This window comes from Pipra filicauda, unplaced genomic scaffold (genome assembly GCF_003945595.2).
Source record: "Pipra filicauda isolate LSUMZ 115617 unplaced genomic scaffold, ASM394559v2 scaffold16_size7369187_pilon, whole genome shotgun sequence".
Classification (NCBI taxonomy): domain Eukaryota; kingdom Metazoa; phylum Chordata; class Aves; order Passeriformes; family Pipridae; genus Pipra; species Pipra filicauda.
The window spans coordinates 4,314,142-4,333,321 of record NW_024104207.1 but is presented as its reverse complement, the minus strand read 5'-3'; the positions used below and the strand labels follow the sequence as shown (position 1 = coordinate 4,333,321).

At 36.9% G+C, this 19,180-nt stretch overlaps 1 protein-coding gene across 3 annotated transcripts in view; it reads right to left on the bottom strand.

Moving 5' to 3' along the window:
- The window catches only part of DISC1 (DISC1 scaffold protein), a 191,487-nt gene that overhangs the window by 82,268 nt on the left and 90,039 nt on the right, over positions 1 to 19,180 (bottom strand). For all 3 annotated transcript variants that reach the window (XR_005562923.1, XM_027721399.2, XM_039379553.1), the window contains exon 9: positions 15,102 to 15,290. Coding sequence is in view for 2 of the 3 variants with exons in the window: in XM_027721399.2 (XP_027577200.2) it covers positions 15,102 to 15,290 (189 nt within the window). In the remaining variant the exon portion in view is untranslated. The remainder of the gene's footprint in view (positions 1 to 15,101; positions 15,291 to 19,180) is intronic.

Here is a 19,180-nt window from a genome sequence, read left to right as displayed (position 1 = left end):
GCACAAACATATTTCAATCTAATAAAATAAATGATGGCAGATTAAGTTCTCTTTTAAAGGATGTCTTATCAAAACACACAGAAAGACTGCCATTTTACAGAGGAAAGGGGATGGTTGCCAAAGCCAGGAAGAGTTTAAGAGCTTGCTGTCACTCACGCATGGTGTGCAAAATAACAAAAATAACGTGTGAAGAAAGCAATCACCTACAGTGGGAATGGGGAACAAAAGCTAAATTAGTTTTTCCTGTACTAGTGACCTTTGACTGCTAGACAGTCGGATAACTTTTCCTACCTAACCGCTTATTACAGAGTTATTCTTAGACAACAAATCTATTACTATGCCTTTTACTATTTTATAACATTAAAGGCTTACAATACTCAGTCTCAAACTATTCACTGAAAAATACACTCTTCACTGAAGAGTATATATACTATGTACTGAAGGAGAATTCTTCATTATACAATCACTTTAGGTAGGTTATTTCCAGAAATCTATCTTTTTGCCTTTTTAAACTTTACAGCTAATGCAATTTCCAGACACATGTTAAGTATACAAGTTTATCACCAGTTCTACTGTTCAGCAGCAAAACACCATGGTGGAAATAAAGACAGAAAATAGTAATTCCAATGCCAAGTCATCTTGGGCTCCCTGCTGCTGAATACAGCAGAAATACTACTCTGTGGGATCATCATACTCTGCCTTGAGAGCTTCGTACTTCATCGCAGCTCAACATGGGCCTTTTTCTAACAGGGACCTGAAAGAACAGATGGGAACCTGGAAAGCACTGCTGAAGGAAATGCACATTTGTGATGTGTGATGGTACAACTAAGCCAGGGTTACCCCACCACAAATCCTTTAAATGTCACATTGAACATTTGCCCATGAACAATGGGCAGGGTAAGAAAAATACTGGGTTTGTGATAAGGAAACCATATGACAGTGCATGTCCACCTGAGAGCTGCACAGAGTGTTGTCTCTAGTCTGGTTATCATTGATAAGAGCAGACCATCTTACAGCAAGGGAGAGCAGTATTTTGACTGAAGGCACTTCATCACAGTATCTGCCTGTTCTGAAACAGGAAAAGGCCCTGGGACTACAGAGATGGGTCTCCTGCTCAAGAATTTCAAATACACTGGGATTAGGGAATGAAACATGGCTGGTTAGTACTTGGTGGTTTACACTGCACAAATAGTAAAATAAAGAAAGTATATCCACAGGAGAAGAGAAAGAAGCATAAACAGCTTCCCATTTGGATTAGTCTCTTGCACTACAAACGTAGGCTGGAAAAAAAACTACTTGTCAGCAAGTACTGGCAATTTTTAGAGCAACCAACCACCTAACCACCAAGTCACAGATGACACAAATGGAAAGAAAAATCTGGAACTCAGATTTGCAATATGTGGACTGAAACAAGAAACCTAGTCTCCATGTTTTGTCAAAAGAAGTAATGTTAAGCATTGCATGTAAAAAGGTCAGTTGAACTGGGGAAAAATAAAGATAAGAAAAATAATTTACAAAACAGGAAATTAAATTAACAGCAAAGTGTGTCCGTGAAAGTTACTTCAGGAACCATTTGAATTAAAAAAACTATTAGAAATGAGAGAATAGCAAAATAAATTAAATTATTTTGCACATACACAGATACAAATAAAAAATAGAGAAAAATCAAAACTTTTGAACAGAGATGAGGAAAAATAAAAAAGATAAAAGACAAATAAAGGAAAACTACATGTTAACTGGACTTAGGAGGTTGAAGGTTTACAATGAAAGTAAACATATAACAAAAATAGGAAGAACAAATAAGGGGAAAAAACCTAAAAGAATTACAAAAGACAGATTTTTTTTTTATTTTTTTTTTTTAATTTCACTGCATTTCTTTGAAAGATGTAAGAGTATGCCTGGTATGCTACAGGAGGATGCTACAGAAACAGAACTAACTAATAAATGTATACCCTAATGGTTCTCAGCTGCAGTTCAGCATTTCAGTGCTGTAACAAAGTATTTTAACACAGGAAAAGAAGCTGCTGCCCTGGTACTTTATCCTGCAAAACTGTGAATACCTCTTCCATTTAGACCAGTGAATATTGGTTTTCAAGGTCAGGCAGACAGCTTGTAAAATGCCCTGTGCTTTGCTTACAGTCTCCATTTCCCTAACCAATCCACTCATACGCTACATAAGTAACTTCAGCAGGGGTCACCAAGAGAGGCAAAATGCAAGTTGCATATGAATGAGCAAACACCTACATACTTGTGCCTTTGAGGAACTACACAAGTCAGAGAAGACTTGTGTACAGTATCTTCTTTTAAGAATAAATAAATCAGGTAGGAAAAATGTGGTCTTGGTGAACTGTGCACTGCCTTGGAAAAGGTGTGAAATTGTGCTCCATGTGATTAGGAGCTCAGACAAACAGAACTTCAATGAATTATTGAATTGTAAGAAAACAATTTCATATAGTGTAAGCTGGAGAAGAAAATAAACCATGCAGAGACTGAAAAGTATTGGGAGCTAGTAATTTAAAAATTAAAGAATAAAGCAGGAAGGAAGAGAACCAGGAATTACTGCAGGACCCAATGAACTGTAACACTTATAGAAAATGTTATCATTCTACACTGGGCTTTATTCATCAAAGAAAATACCGAAACAGGAATAGCTTCTCTAGTTATCATTCTATTAATAAAACAACAGTTCCAGAACACAAGTTTAACAGAAGTTACTGCATTTGATGATCCTGTTCATCTGCAAAACTCAGGCAGTAAGATTTTTCTGAATTGATTCCAGTTGGAACTAGATATAAAAAAAGTTTTATATCTAGAAGAGTTACTGGAAACTTACAACAATCTTTTCTAACTCTGGCAAAATCTAATTGTCCTGTCAGACAGAAGGTGAATTACTCTGTTTTTTTTAATCTAAAGTTGTCAAGCTTCAATTACGAGCCATTAGAAATGATCACTTCTGATTTTGTCTATCACCATAACAATCTTTCCACTATCAAGTTCTGGTCTCTGAGCAGGTACTTGCAGGCTGCCACCAAACAATCTCAGAGTTCTGTTCTTTAAGCTGAACAGAGATGGTTCATACCTACAACTGGTTTTAATCAGCCTCCTTGGCAAAAGCTGTTCAAATACATGGGCTTTCTTTTTCAATTTCCTGTTGTCTATAACCCATACTGCAGACAGGTTGCAGACAAAATCTTTTTGAGTCCTGGTCAGTTTGCTCATAAAGCATCTTTGAGCTATGATGCTGACACAACATCCATGCTTTTTCAGGCTGACAAAAGACTAAGCCATGTACTTGGCAGAAACTGTCAGAAGCTCTGTTCAGCACTACAAAGCTGCTGGAATAGTTGTGTCCCTCTCTAGAGTTTTTTTTATTTTTAAATTTTCCCAAGACTGGCATTACTTAAGTAAATAAACAGAAAAGACATGAAGAAAAAAAATAGCTAAGCTAATAAATACATCTATGCCTTTGCATTGCAATCTAAGGTCCTAAAAAGGACACCACCATTTTGGATATTTGAGCCAGTATCTAAGGCTTATTTAGAGGGTATCTCTCCTCCTGGAATACTATCCTCCCACCTAAGAACATGGGTGACCATTTCATGAGCTAATGAACAATGATACATTACACAGGTACTCATACAGGGGTTTTTTCAAAGGTACTGAAAAGAAGGAATAAACTTTACACTGGGATTTTAATATTTCTCTGCCAGCACAAGCAAATTTTTATTTTGATAATAGATCAAAGAACATCTATACAGATCAAGAGCTAGATCAAGGACATGTATATACCCACAAGATTGCACACTGGAAACATGAAACTACAAGAGCAATACATTTCATTCAGGTCATTTTTACTGCAGTAAGAATAAATGCTACAGGTGATTCTGTTGGAAGTGCCACACTGCAAATGCTCTGACTTGTAAAAAAATAGTTTTCTCCTAACTACAGAAGAAACAACATCCTAAAATAATAAATTAGTTGTAAAAAAGTCAAAGGACTGTAAGTTCACTGAAATAAAAATCAGTGGCAATTAGCATTTGGTTTAAAATCTACAAAATAAATAACTGATTCTTCTCTAATAGAAGAGGCCTACCAACTTCAAAATTTATCATTTGTGATGAGATTGAAGGATTTCCTAGTTAAAAGAATTTCTCACCAAATTCTGCTCTTTCTTATGTGGACAGCACTTTCATCAAAATAAGGGGACTTGCATCTAAGCAGTTCAGATCAGAAATGAATGCTGCAGCTTCGATGTAGTAGAATGCCACAAGTGAAACCCTGACCTCTGCTGAAACTGGAGGCAAAACACTTACTAATATCAATGGATCAGAATTTCTGCCTCCAGGTATTTTCAAAATTCTCTCTCCAACAATACATTCAAAAACAAGAATATGGAAGATCTACAACTACTGCTGTTTACTGCAGGATTTAACATTTTCCAAAGGTTCTTAAAGTCAAGCATACAGGAGACATGGATGGTGTCTATTTGCTTTTCTCTGGTACTGAGCACAGATAATTTTTCTCTGTACAATGTTTTAGAACACAGGAACCGGGGAAAAAAATTAGTAGATAAAACATTACTATGACTTCTGATCCAGATACAGGATTGTTTATCTGCACAAAAATACACATAGTTTCAGCCTGTCATTTCCAGCTCACACTGTTAATTATATTTCAGTGCACCTCACTAGATAAAAGGAATAGTCCAGCCAAAAGCATATAAAGGTTGCAGTCCAAATTATGCAAGGTGTCTTCCAGCTGATAATTCCAGCAGGTAATGAACTGTTTAATCTTATGCAGCTTGGCAAACATACCTGTTTATCTTTACCCAAGCCTTCAACATGCACATCAAACCAAAGATATCATCCACAAATACGATGACTGAATCTTCTTTTCAGTTAGCATCATACAAAGCTTTAATTATATTCTGTCTACTAAATATTTCTGTATAAAGAAAAAAACTAGGGTTCAAACACAGCAACAAAAAAAGTAATCTTTTGAATATCCAGATTGATGTATTTCTTACATTTCTTACATGATCTCAGCCTATCAGTTGAACTCTGGCAGGCAATCAGAAATAATACTAATCGTGAGCACCTGCTGCACATGGGCCACAAATTCTTCGCAATTATAGGTGACAAAATCCCTGGGCCTTATACTACAGCCTGCCACTGCCGTCTCCCGTGTTTAAGTACTGAGTCTGCAGACCACAGACCTCACAACAGAGTTGTAACAGCAGCAGTGATTACCTCTAGTCCTCATACAAAGAAACTGTGGCCCAAATCAACTGAATCATGAGCACACTCTCTCTGTTCCTGCTTGAGTAAGAAGAGAAATCAAACTGAAGGACACATGGAGTTCCAGCTCCTAACTCCAGGCATTAGCAATTCTTTGGTTTTCTGCCTTTTACTCCAGTTTATGTCTCCAAGGACAGAGGAGGAAAATTCTTGGATGAAAACTTTCAGTTCCTGAACAGGAGTTAGAAAGTATTTAACTCTGCTCTAAATAATAAGATTTCCATTGCCTCAGAGTAATCAGTTAGGATTTAATGGAAGTACAGAAAAAGACTAAAAGCTTAAGAGAAGAAACCCAAGAACTGAAAATACATTTTCTCTGGGGAATCATTGTCAGAACAAATAATCTCTCTTTCTTCCATTTAAATTCTCCGCATTTCTGCTTTTGTATCTTGGTAAAAGGTGACAATTAGAAGAAGTTTTCTATTGTAAAGTCTTCTTTAGGATAATACATGTAGCATTAAACTAATTTTAGGGACAAAACCCAGCTGTTCTAGAGAGGATTACAATTTCAGTGGGTTTATTCTGGGTTTATCATCAGGTATTATACTTCCCCATCTTTTGATAAATATTATTATCCATTATGCCAGATTTGGCTATACTCCCACATATCTGTGGTTATATAGCCTGCAGTATGATTGGAACTCTGTGGTAATTGAAGTAACAACCTACCCAGCAGACAGTAATTTCATTCACTGTAAGTATATAATTATTAAGTGAAAAGTCAGTCAAGGTTGATAATGCCCTATTTTACAGTATCTTAATTACAGAAACCTTCATTTAGCTTGTGTCTTTACTACTGTATTTGCAAATACCTCAAAGAAAGCCTTAAACCAATAAAGAAAGAAAGAATGATGCAGAAATTACTTTGCATCTGACAATCAAGAGGAACAAGAACTGGAGAAAACAAACCTGTATTTCACGAGGGACATTTTGTATTCCAAATGGAATGGTATCCTAGGGGGTTCTTTTGCTTAGATGTACATACTCCTAGGTAGCTGAATATTGCCAGTCAATATCAAAGCAAAGATTAAAGGTAATGCCTCAGAAAAATAAATATCTGACTTTTTATTCAGTCAGTGAGGTGAATTTACCATCAATGTAAGGAGGTACAATTCTTTACAAATTGCATGTATTTATGCAAGCACAGAATTAGACTTGCATACTATCAAAATCCTTCCATGAAAACTTTTAGGTGGAAATGTATTCACGTGCTAAGATTTTGAATCAAAATACATACATCTAAAAAATACCTGCAACTAAAAGGTTAAACAGTATTTTCACTCTCTGCAGTGGTATAACCCTGTTCTAGGACATCGATTTTACATCAGTGACCCCAGATGACCCAAACCAACATTTTCTTGCTTATAGCCAGAAAAATCAAATAAAATCTGAAACATTAACTGAAAATAAAGTGCTGTATTATTTTTATCTTAAATCTGCAGAAATTCTGAGTATTTGGAAGGATAACTGCCTGAGACTGGTTTCACTGAAGTACTACTTGAAAACAAATTGACAGTATTTCTTAAATATTCTATCCATCTCTATGCTCATCCTCAAAGGAAGCTAAATGAGGTAAAGTATCCTAAAGAGCCCTTTGCACATTTCTGGGACCTGGCCATGTTAATCTAACTTGAACAATGTCAAAAAAAATAAAGAAAACAAAGCAAAACCATGCTGTATGACATTAATAACAACAAAAAGAATGTAACTTAAAGAAACCTGTGAATGCCAGAACAACTGTTCATTGACTTTTTCAATAAGCTTCAGGTTTTTAAGAGACCAAAAACTGGTTTTGTACTTCCAACTTATTAATGTTTCAGGATCAAGTTGTCAAATACATGCTGTAATCCCATCCAACAGGTCCTGACCAAATACATACAGCCAGTACCTGAAACAGCAAAATGAACAGAACCCAAAACTCCACTACCTTGTCTGTGAGACAAGGAAAGTAGTATTTACCTTTCTTTGAAAATTAATTTGATCCTATCTATTAAGCGTAACGACATAGGTCATCACTTTCTTGATCCTCTTCTGGGCATTCCACCACCAGACAGAGCTTTCTGCCTGCTTCTGAACAGCTCCAGTCACATGCAATATCTTTCCTCCAAAACTAGAATTCTCTTCATATAACATGTAGAAACAGCACCTATATACTATCAGGAAAGGGGTTACACAATGAAATAAAACAAATTTTATAACATGAGCTGCTCAAACTATAGAAGTGGCAAACTTGCAAGAATGTTTGTTGGTTGTCACCAGGGCTAGTGTCATGCTAAAGTAGTTTGAATTGCATGTGGGAACCTGTTCTATCTGTCCAATGAAGCAAAGACTCTATTTTTTCTCTGTTTTTTAATCCTAGCTTTCTGGCATCTTAGCACCACATTCTTTCTGAAATTAGCTATAGTCATTAAGGAAAACAAACATTGTGAAATTTATCTGAGCCCAGTATCTCAGAAGAGGTAGCTGTAGAATTAGAATCTAATGAAGAATGATTAAAATTGGTGATAAACACTTCCACAGTTATTCCAAATTTACTCATCTGTGTTGCTTCTTCATACTTATTCTGTTGCAAGGCAGTCAGCTGAAGAAGTTGAACTAAAAAGCAGAGACACTCTACATTTCTGTGGCACTAAACTTACAAAACCTTGATTTCCATATGCTTATCCTAGTTAAAGATGAAATTTTTCATTTTCCCTGAAGAGAGTTAGATTAAAACTTCAGACCAAGCTCTATTTCTTGCAGCTGGTATATAAGTCCCCCTGTGACTGCAAAACCAGTTTTAGGTCACTTCAGGAGTTATTATTCTTTGTGCAATTACGTCATACTGCTGTCTATAAAGCATTACATAGATGTATAAACCATTTCAATAAAGTTATTACCACCAGATCTCAAAAGAAAGAGATAGAAGAGAAGCTCATCTTTGAGCATCAACATAGAAAGGCCCTGATCAAAAGACTTGGTCTTTGAACCAAGCTGCTGTGTTAGTTCAAGCTGCCTGAACACATATTTCATATTTCCTACATTACACATATTTGCATCTAATTATACAGAATTTAATACCTCCACTACATTTATACAAACTAAACCTCTATCCTCCAAGTGAAAATCAAAGTATTTTACATATTTAAATGAACACCATCAGACAAGATGACCTTTATAATCACCATTTCAAGAAACACAATTACAAGTGACTCAAGGCATATGGCAAGCTTAATTATGCTTAAACAGACTGGTTTCCAATCTTCTCAATCCCGACAAAAATAGACATCTGAAATAAAAACTTATTCGAGATTTTAGTTACAGGAAATGCCTAGCAGAACTGATTCTTTATATGTTACTAAATTCTACTGATAATATTTATCAAAAAAGGCAATTCCATAACACACAAACTCCTCCTCCCCTTCAACTACTGAAAAGTTAAATAATATTTAACAGATATGACGTGGAATGAAAATCATTAGTCTGAATGTGATCCTCAAAACTTCACAACAATGTGATATGCAGTTACTACCATTACAGAATTATAAGATCAAAAGATGTATATGGGTATATATAACCTAAAAGATCCCAACTGCTTTAAAAATTTTACTCATGCTCACACAATCAATGAAACACAAACAAGCACAGAATAAGCATAACAGTACAAGTCCATGTAAACGCAGAAACTCCAATTTTTCCAAATGAAACAGCGGAGAGCCGTACTAATGAGCAGAGTGTAATCACTCATGCTGTATTTGGCCAAGACAAAACAAAAGGAACTCCACAAGATTGGGCTTCTTGGGGGTTTAGTTGTTGTTGTTTTATCCTTTGCTTTTCTTATGTGGACATGACTGTTACATGCTGCCCAACAGAAGGCTGCCAAGCACTACTTTGGAGTATCAGCTGAACGTCAGCTCAGAATAAAGGATGATACCAGCTGCAGTGCCAGTCCCTTTCCTGCATCACCACTGAGGGGTTTATACCTTCTGTGAAAGCTAAATAGAGTGAACGCTGGCTAAATCTGACAAGATCACTATTTAAGTAGAGATGGCCATAGACACAAGCAATAAGCCGTTCCATTTCACCACTCACTTTAATGACAACAAGCGTTTCACACAGGTATGACATGCAGAACATAATCATCTTGCACAAATTAGAAGTGGTCACACAACGAAACTCAGAGCAGCCTCTTCCTCATGGAAGCCCATCTGTTACACACTATGTGGTTCTCCTTTAATGATTTATTTAAACAGAAGCAATCAAAAGGTTTGGCTTTTCAGTTTTAAATCAGATAATCGCTCAGACACAAACTACAGAAACAATATGAAAAGCCTACTTGGTGCAGAAAAACTAGCACTGAGGAAGAAAATTAAAAATACCACCTGAAAAATCACTGAAGTAAAAAATTGAATCATTTTGGTCATGTCATAGGCAGATCCTGAGTTGATATTTTTTGCAACAATTAAAAATGGTGTAAAGTTGTTAATAATCTTTAGACATTTTCAAAAAGCTTTACAAAGATCAGTTACGAAAAGAAAAAGAGAAGCTTTTATATAATAGCTATTATTAAAAACAAATATTTAAACGAACAAACAAAAGGTAGATTTCCCAGTGGGAAGCACACTGCATGTGCTTCTAGCATTTCTATTATAAGACTTTCACTGTTGAACCTGTCAGAACAAAAATGTGTCTTTGAAAGAGAATAAAAATGCTTTGCAGTAAATGGTCATTAACAGTTTGATAAATCACATCCCATGCAATTGTCCATGGAGCACAGAACCTGCTCTTCATAAATATTTCAGTATGCAACAGCCAGCATTACTTTAAGCAGCACCACTAGTGGTTTCTGCTGTCCACACAATAAGTTTTAGACTAATTAATTGTATCCTCTATAACAGTCAAAAATGCAGCTTTTGAAACAATGACTGCAAAAAGATTAGAATAATTTTTGTTATTCTTCGAAGTACATTCTGAACACATTTTATTCCTAAGTAGCTAAGCCAAAACACAGATATATTTTTTTAAAAAGCAAATTAAAAAATGGATAGGTTTCTCCTCTGTTATGAGGACAAAAAGCTGTAAGACATTCTGTGCAAGCATGCAGTGTCAGTACTGAACAAAAGAAAGAAAAACTGAGCATGAAAGAAAATTCCAGCTTCCTGAGAAACCCCTCTGCTACATCTAGTTCATTGTTTAATAAATATATCTGTTCAATTCCAGAAAGCTTTACTGTACAAGCAGGCTGGTAAGAGCTTTAGGTCTTAACACAAGCAATTTCTAAGACAATGAAACTCAAGGATGCCAACAAAAGTTAAGCAGTAGAGACTGAAGTATCAGCCTTCGAACAAGAGGGTTTTTTTAAAAAGGGTTAAAAAGTTATTTTCATGTGCATGAAAGCCTTTATTTTATATTTCCTCTAGAAATTAATTCAGTATAGAAACTCTACTTAACATGACTTGACAAGCACAACCTAGCAATTTGATCAGGAAACATGGTGCTCCCTGGTTTTGTGCATACATCCACTACTTTCTAGGAAGTGGTTTCCCGAAAGTGTAATAGGGCCAGAAAAAGGTTGAGAGCGGCCAAAAAAGGAACTCAGCAGATGAGGCAGGAAAACTTGCCGATCAGTACTGGTAATAATAACAAGAGGATATGTTTCATTTCCAGCCCTGGGTTACAAATGCCAATCAACACAAGCCAGGACTTATAAGTGCAATCCAACAGTTTGGCAGACAGGCAAGTAATCAAGCTTCACTTGTCTGGAATACAAGTTTGGTTTTTCCGGGTTACAAAGCAGTTCTCTTCCTTGCCATACAAGAACCTTCTGACTTTATAAGGCAGGTCAACAATCAAGTACAAGACCTTCAGCCATTTCCCAGAACCATTATGTCTTAGGCTACCATCTAGAAGAATGTAAAGCTCACACAAAATCACAGTATCACTTGATTTCGCATCTATTTATTGCAAGTGATTGATTCAATCAGGACTTGTACTGATGCTAGACCATCAATTGGGAAACTGTTTCACCACCATTTCAGGTAAAATTACATGACCCCTAAGTGTCTGGCTTTCCTACCTATAAAATGACAATAAAATTTGATCACTTTTACAGAAGCGTTTTTAATGCCCTCAGAAGAAAGTCAAAGTCTAAAGGGCAAATTAGTACTATTCATCCTAAAATGCTAATACATAGTGTTACTTGTCAATGCGTCTATTATCCAATGGGAAAAAACATTTTTGAGCATCTCTAAAAATACAAAAGGACTTTTTGTCAAATTTCCCTTACAGGGAGCACTGACAGCTCTCAGTGCAGTAAGCCAAGCCTGATTTTTGCACTACATCTGCAATATCTTTTATACTGGGGCAGCTGGCACAGAGTGAGAAAATTCATTAACATGCTAATGATGTGTCCTATTTAAAATTCCAGCTCTGATTATTGTGTGATTAAGTCTCTTCCCTTGACGTCTGCTTCCTTATATCTGCATTACTGTGAGAAATCAACAATTATTAGTGAAGTAAAAAGTAGGTGACCAATTTATACACAAGAGAAAGACAAACATACGCACATATTTTAGCATTTAATTTTTTTTTATTTAATGCTTTCCATACAAAGGAGTATTATCTTCAGTTCAAAAAAAAAAAGTTTTGAAGAAGCTCACAGGCACGAAACATAACAATTCAAACTGTAGATGATGTAGAAATAGACATGTACAGGAATACCCAGGCAGAGGTGCTATATAAAAAGAGAGAGGGCTCCTGAGGCAGGGAAAGTATAGGATTACACCCTGGAAACAATTCATAAGCAAGACTGAGGAGATAACAGCTCTAGTTGATCTGATTACCTTTACTAAAGAAAATAAAGTATCCCCTTTCTAAAGCAAAGGACTTCTAAACCCACTGACTTAGTTAAACTGGGATAAGCCTTTAAAGATCAAAATCATAGAAAGACTTGGGTTGGAAGGGACCTCAAAGATCAACTAGTTCCAACCCCCCTTTCACTTGACCAGGTCGCTCAAAGCCCTGTCCTATTTGGCCTAGAACACTCCCAGGGATGGGGCACCCACAGCTTCTCTGGGCAACCTGTTCCAGTGCCTCACCGCCCCCACAATAAAGAATGTCTTCCTAAAAGCTAATCTAAGTCTACCCTCCTTCAGTGTGAAGCCATTCCCCCTTGCCTGATCACTCCATAAAGATCAAGAGACCTCTTTCTCCATATCGCTTTCATTGGACTATGTTTAGTTTATGGACAGACACTTATTTCAAAGCAAAGCTAAAGCATTGCACAAGTCTGCCACAATCACAGGCACATCCCTACTGCACACCAGGACACAGATCAGCCAGCCTAGCCCTGATCATTTTTGCTGTTTCAGTTAGAGAGCCCTTCAGGCCAAGCTAATAAATGCTGGGCAGGCAGATTAACAAAAACAGAGAGGACATTAACATCTTCAGCTAGTACAATTAGATGGAGAAAGGATTTCTCTCTCTGGCTTGTAGCTTTAAGAAGTCAAACTAATCAAGAATGGGCAGCACCAGCAGTGATACAACTCACACGAATTTTACTCACAGCACAGAGCAACTGAACCTGTGGTGCCCTACTAGCTCAAGGAACAAGCATCATAGGAGCCATTTTCCTGCCACACTATACTCTCCCAAAATTCACACTGTCACCAAAACCAATGGGTCAACACCCCTTGCCATCAGAAGTCCCACAGACCTACTGAACCCCTCATGCTGATGCTGGTGTTTCCACTACACAGTAGTGGGCCACACGGGCATTCTAATGCCTAGTTCACATCAGGTTTCTTGTCTACACTGACCTGGTGTACGGGCTGGGGCAGGAACACAAGGAAAAGGCAAAACTGCCTTCCTCCACAGTGACACAGATTTTACTGGCATAAACAAAACACCAAGCCTGAGGCTGTGAAGTCAGCTCAGCTACCCCAACTCAAATCCCACCTTTCACAGTGCAGACAAAGTCAACACACTTACCTCCAGTTCTTTTAAACAGCAAAAACAAATGGTAGAAAAATTGTATTCCAACTCTTTACGCTTTATTCTCTAAACATAAAAGTGCTGAATAACACTAATTTCATAAGGGTGCATGCCATCTTCAAGACACCAACTGCATACTGGTTTCCAGAGTGCATCAGAAGGCTCATATTCTGTTAAATGCGATGGTATCAAACTCATGCTAGTGTTCTCAAACCTAAGTGAGTTTCCATTTGTTAAAGAAGAAAATTGTGCAGATCACATGTAAAGGGGGCAGGAACAAGAAGAAAGGAATATTTCATGTTTCAATTTATGTATCTATGACTAGTATCTGCTTGACAGAGTTTTATTTTACACAAGGATAAAATTCTCCTTATGCCTACAGAGTCACAATAAATTAAAACAACAATCCCCATAGCAAACATTCAGTATTTTGAAATTTAGTTTCTTAAATTGGGAGATAGTGTATCAGATCAAGAAGACATCTCCTTACTGCTACATAAATGCAACAGGGAAAGAAAAGAGTCTGAACTGCTACAAATTCTGTTGCTTCAGCAAAAGTCTTGTACAGGCTTTATTTAAAACCCTGTTGAAGAAAAATACAAATGAGAAGTAAACGTGAATTATAGGAAGTTTAATTGTCCTAGGAACAAGAGAGAAACAAAATGGACTGATTAGAAGGTTAGAACCCTTTTCAACTCTCCTGCAAATCCAAGTAAAGAGAAAGCATTGCCTGATGTGCATTTATGAGTTTATATCACAATGCGCTAAATTTGAGGAATAGTTTTTAAAATTTTTATCTAGATTTTAAAAAGGCAAGTTCTTATCTAGTAGTGTGTATACATATAAAGTTCTATTATTTTTTAAAACAGTCTTAGATGTACCCAGTTGCCTACAAATATTTTTGTTTCTAAGACAGCTCTGCTTATCCACTTGGTACGAAGAAATACTAACCGTAAGATCTGGAAATACTACTCGTAAGATCCTGGGAAAAAAAAAGACATTTCAAACCCCTAGAGCTTTAAAGCAACTCAGAATTATACTTATACCTATGGAAGTAACTGTAGTAACTGTACATTTGCAGGCAGTCAAATGTTACTCAGTCTTTTCATTTAAGCAACCAGCAAGGCCATTTATCTGCTTAACTTCAGGAAAGAGTACAGCAGACAAGAGGGTAAGCAAAGTCTAGGAATGACCTCGCTATTTGCTCATTTGTCAATAACTTGCCCAGTAATTGCAGACAACCTCCCCATTTCCACCATGACACTACAACCCAAGCACACTGCTTACAGTTATAGGAGAGCAGCATTTTGCAAGCTATTTAAACCCTCTCTCAAACTAAATTTGCTATGAAAACTCTTGCTTTCAGAATCAGGTATCCCTTCCACTTCATATGTTCAGATCCACCACCAAACATGGTATATATGTACACAAGAAACATTTAGTTGTATATAGTAAACATGTTCCTTTTGTCACAGCTGGTTATACCTATTGCTTCCGCATCAAAGAATACACATTCCTCTGTATGTGAATGCATGCACAGTACCATCATCACTATGATAAAAACTGTTTAGAAAAGAAAGGTTTTGAGAACTGGGCTAAGAGAGATTTCAAAAAGTTGTATATCACTCTAATATCCCTTCTCCCACAAGCCTCCCTCAACTCCAGTGGAAACAGTTGAGAAGACATTGAGCATACTGCTTATCTAGGTCCTGGCCAAACTTTCCTCAGGACATTCAGTACGTTTTGTAAAATGCAGAATGATTCATCAAACCCAGCACACTTCCAGGAGTTCTGGACTGAGTAAAAAGCTGTAACAGCCTGTGAACTACTTACCAAAGGCAGTCTCTCCTTGCTCAAGTTCTTGTTTCAGTCTGGTGTAATCATCTTTAATTCTCTCTAACTTTCGGACATTTTTGGCACTCAGAACCAACAGTTCATTGAGTAGTCCTTCCAGTCCCTCCTTCTCAGATGTTAATGACCTTATTTCTTCTGCAAGATCCTTCGCAGTGCCAAAATTACTTCCTGCATGTTTTGTGGCAGCAGGGGGAAGAAAGAGGAAAAAGACAATGAAGCAGACACTTGCAACATCAGTAGGTTACATAGCAATCCCAGGAAATTAGGCAATCATATTTCCCAAAAGCAATTGAAAGATCAATTTTGGGGGAACAAAAGAAGACCAAAAGGCAAATCTGCTTTGCAAGCATCCATTTCTTTAATATTACGAAAAAAATAATTGTTGTAACTGATTTGACCTTATACGCACAGAAATAGTACTGTCGTTAATTATTGATACAATTTATATTTTTGCAGGAAACCTGTTCCTAAGGGTTCATACTTCAGAAACGCCAAACTGCAATTCATTGGTCACTGTGGTGTGATCTGTAAGACCATTTTCTTCTTTTGGAGTACACGTCAATTCACAGTACTTTTTAAACAAAGGTTGTCAACCTGCGAGATCCCAAAGTACCACCACCAGCAGCTGCCAAGAGGGGCTCCATTCCTCCACAGTGCAGGAGTGAATGGAAACACTTTCAGTGAATAACTACAATCATTCTCCTGAAGGAAACATGCTGTTGCAAACTCAAGTGGCCGTATGAGGGCAGGTGAGCCAAAGAGAGGCTGTACTTTCCAAAATTTTGGAAAATACTGTATCAGATAACTCAGGTTTAAAGACTGAACATTGCTAAGTATGATAGTCTTGCTTTGTGTTTGGTTTCTTGAGGGTTTTTTTTCAGTCTCAAGGCTATGGTAGTCTCAGTCGGCCTCTTCCTCACTTTTTTCTTTTTAAGAGGTCAAAAGTCCATTATTTCTAATTCTCAGTTAAAACCCTGTTTACCAGTTCCATCTTAAAAAGAATTAGACAATTAAATAACTAAAAATATGCTTTACAAATAGTAGGATCTTACGGGTTACCAGTGCATTTGCTGGGAAACAACAGAACAAATTTTATTATCTTAATCTGTCATGTCTCCAAATAGGCAAAACAAAGCAGCAAGATAAGCAAGACAAAAATCACTAGAAAAATGGCAGATATTCAGACACTTCTAAGGCAACAAGACTTAAGTCCAGCTTTATTCACCTGACCTCATACCAAGCATCAAAGCACAGGAGTCTTAATAATACATGAAGGCAAGAGAATCTTCATTAGAATCTGGAGCCTGCCCTTACATTTCACTAGACAGCAAGGAAAAAGGTATGATATTGCATATGAAAGTTTTATACAAGCTGAATGGATCTTAATTCCCAGAGGAGAAGTTTATATCAGAACTGAGGCTATAAGGAAATGGCTTCAGATACACGCCCAAAAGCCAACAACCCCCCCACATGATGCAGCTTCCCATGACAACAGAAATGCCTGAAAGTCTACAGTGAAAATTCATAAGACCATACAAAAACCTCGTGCAGCACAAGTACCATCAGTGAGTTCTGACCTCAATCACAGCAACCAAAGTAACTGCTTTCTAAATGCCATAAGAAGGTTGATTAAAAAATTAATATACAATCCATAGCTGCCAGCATGAAAAAACATGCCCTCCTGGGGTTGTTTGTTGAGGCAAAGTCACATTGGATGCCACAGAAACATTCTGAAGACATATGTCAAGATATTTTATTCTGTTAATATCATGAAAATGTTAAAATTCCTCTTTTCGATGATTAAATAATTATTTTGCGTAAGTGAACACAGTAACTGTTACTCTGTCAACCACTCAAAGTTATATTTTATACAGCCATACCAGAAAAAGAGTTCTGATTGGGTGATATAAGTCAGACCAAACTCTTCCCAGCAAACTCAAAAATCACTGAAGCTAATTGGACTGGTCTCTCAGAAAATCTGTACAGAGACAACAAAGCTAAGGAATTAATAGTCTGAGACCAATGCTGAGATTCTGAACTAAACCAACACATGAGACAGGGATTCTATGAAGAGGACTGAAGAACAAAATGTCACTTTTGCCATCTTTCCTCCTGTCTTGCAGTGACACTTACTAGAAATGTACAATTTCAGCCACTGAATATAAGTTCATATAAACATACTGGGCGCAAACTACTGCAGCAAATTTGAAGTATCCAGTACTCTGAACAGGTAGAATAACATGCTTGCAGTACACTGTCATAAGGAACTGAGTATGTACACTTCACTTTGAGGGACTGAACATTATCATTATTTCAAAGACAGCAACAAAAACAGTTAAAACTTCCTCCTTAATCTTGCCCTCTGGGGCTCTCTCCTTGCATGCATCCTTCAGAACCCACTCTCTACAGATAGTGACATCAGGTAAGCTCCAGCAGTTTGATGTGAATGTCAAAAATACCAGCCAAATCAAGCAAAACAACCCACACTGGAAAAACAGTAATGAAAAAAAAATCACCAGGCAGAAAGCAGCTATATAATTGCCTTTACATACTGTAAACATTAATATATTTACCTTATTTCCTCTCTTCCTAAGATTCTACTTGTACGACTACAGCTAAATAGTACTCTGCACATCAAACATATTTTATATATATATAGTTACAGGCCACAAACTCATGTCCATTATAACAGCTCATGGTCAGATTTTTCTATATTGGGCATATTGTTGTCCATTTAGTAGCCTCGAAGTAAAATATCATTATTCTGATACCATTTGCCAGCAACAAATTGACTAAAAATATGGTTTGAAATCTGTCCCATTTTATAAAAAACAACGAATGTGTTATTAATTAAACTTTATTAAATACTGCCCCCTTCAAAATATAAGACAAAGTTAATGGCCCACAAATTTGTTATTCACACTTTTTCTCACATTTATGGCAGAAATTCCATACACTCACAAGTTACCATTATTTATATTTGAAGCAGAGAGATAAGTCCCATCCTTATGAAACTATAGCACAGACAAGGGAGCAATTTTTGCATTAATAGTAAAGTATACCTATTGCACGCTGGCTTGAATTTAAGAAATAATAGACTGGTCAATCTTTACCATTATCTATAAATTAATTCTTCATAGAATAACACCACTACCTTTAGTAATTCATAAGAAAGTTTACATTTTAGCTTAGGGCATTTGCCAGCATAGTAAAAATAAAATTCTTTACAGAGAGAGTAATCAGGCATTGGAATGGGCTGCCCAGGGAGGTGGTGGATTCACCATCCCTGGAGATTTTTAAACGCAGATTGGACGGGGCACTGAGTGCCATGATCTAGTAAATGGACTGGATTTGGACCAAGGGTTGGACTCGATGATCTCGGAGGTCTTTTCCAACCCAATCGATTCTATGATTCTATGATTCTATTTATCAGTAGCACTGGAATTCAAGGTTGAAAATCCCTCACCCTCTGACTAACAAGAATACAAAGTGATTCCAACACCAGAAAAGAAATTGAAGAAAATAAATATCATTCACCTACCCATAAAGAAAAAAGCTTAACACATGACAGAAATGTAAGATTCTGGAATCACTGCCAGTGTGTTTGCACCTCTGAAAAAATAAACAGCAAATGAGGGACGGTCTACCATCTCTTGAAACATTTTACAGTATTCCAGCGTATTTGAATTACAATTATTGCTTTTAAGCAATAACATGTGCCAACGCTTCTACGAAGCATAACGCAAGTGAATGATTGATGTGATCCTGGAAGCTAACTGTCATGTAGAAATAGGCGAGAGACCCCACAGACATGCATTTGGAGGAGTAATTCTCAAGTAATTCTCAGCCATAGAGAGCCTCCTGTACCTGGACTGAATCAATCACCATAGAGCAACCCAGAAAAAAAAAAGGGGGGGCGTGGGGGAGAGGGGGTAAGTAAACCCCAAAGTAGTAACATTTCAAATCAGTAATAACAACTCAAAGGCTCAAGTGAACATTATCAATAAGAAAAGGCAAAAATACGCTGAAGTAAAAGGCAGAAGTTTGGAAGATGGCAA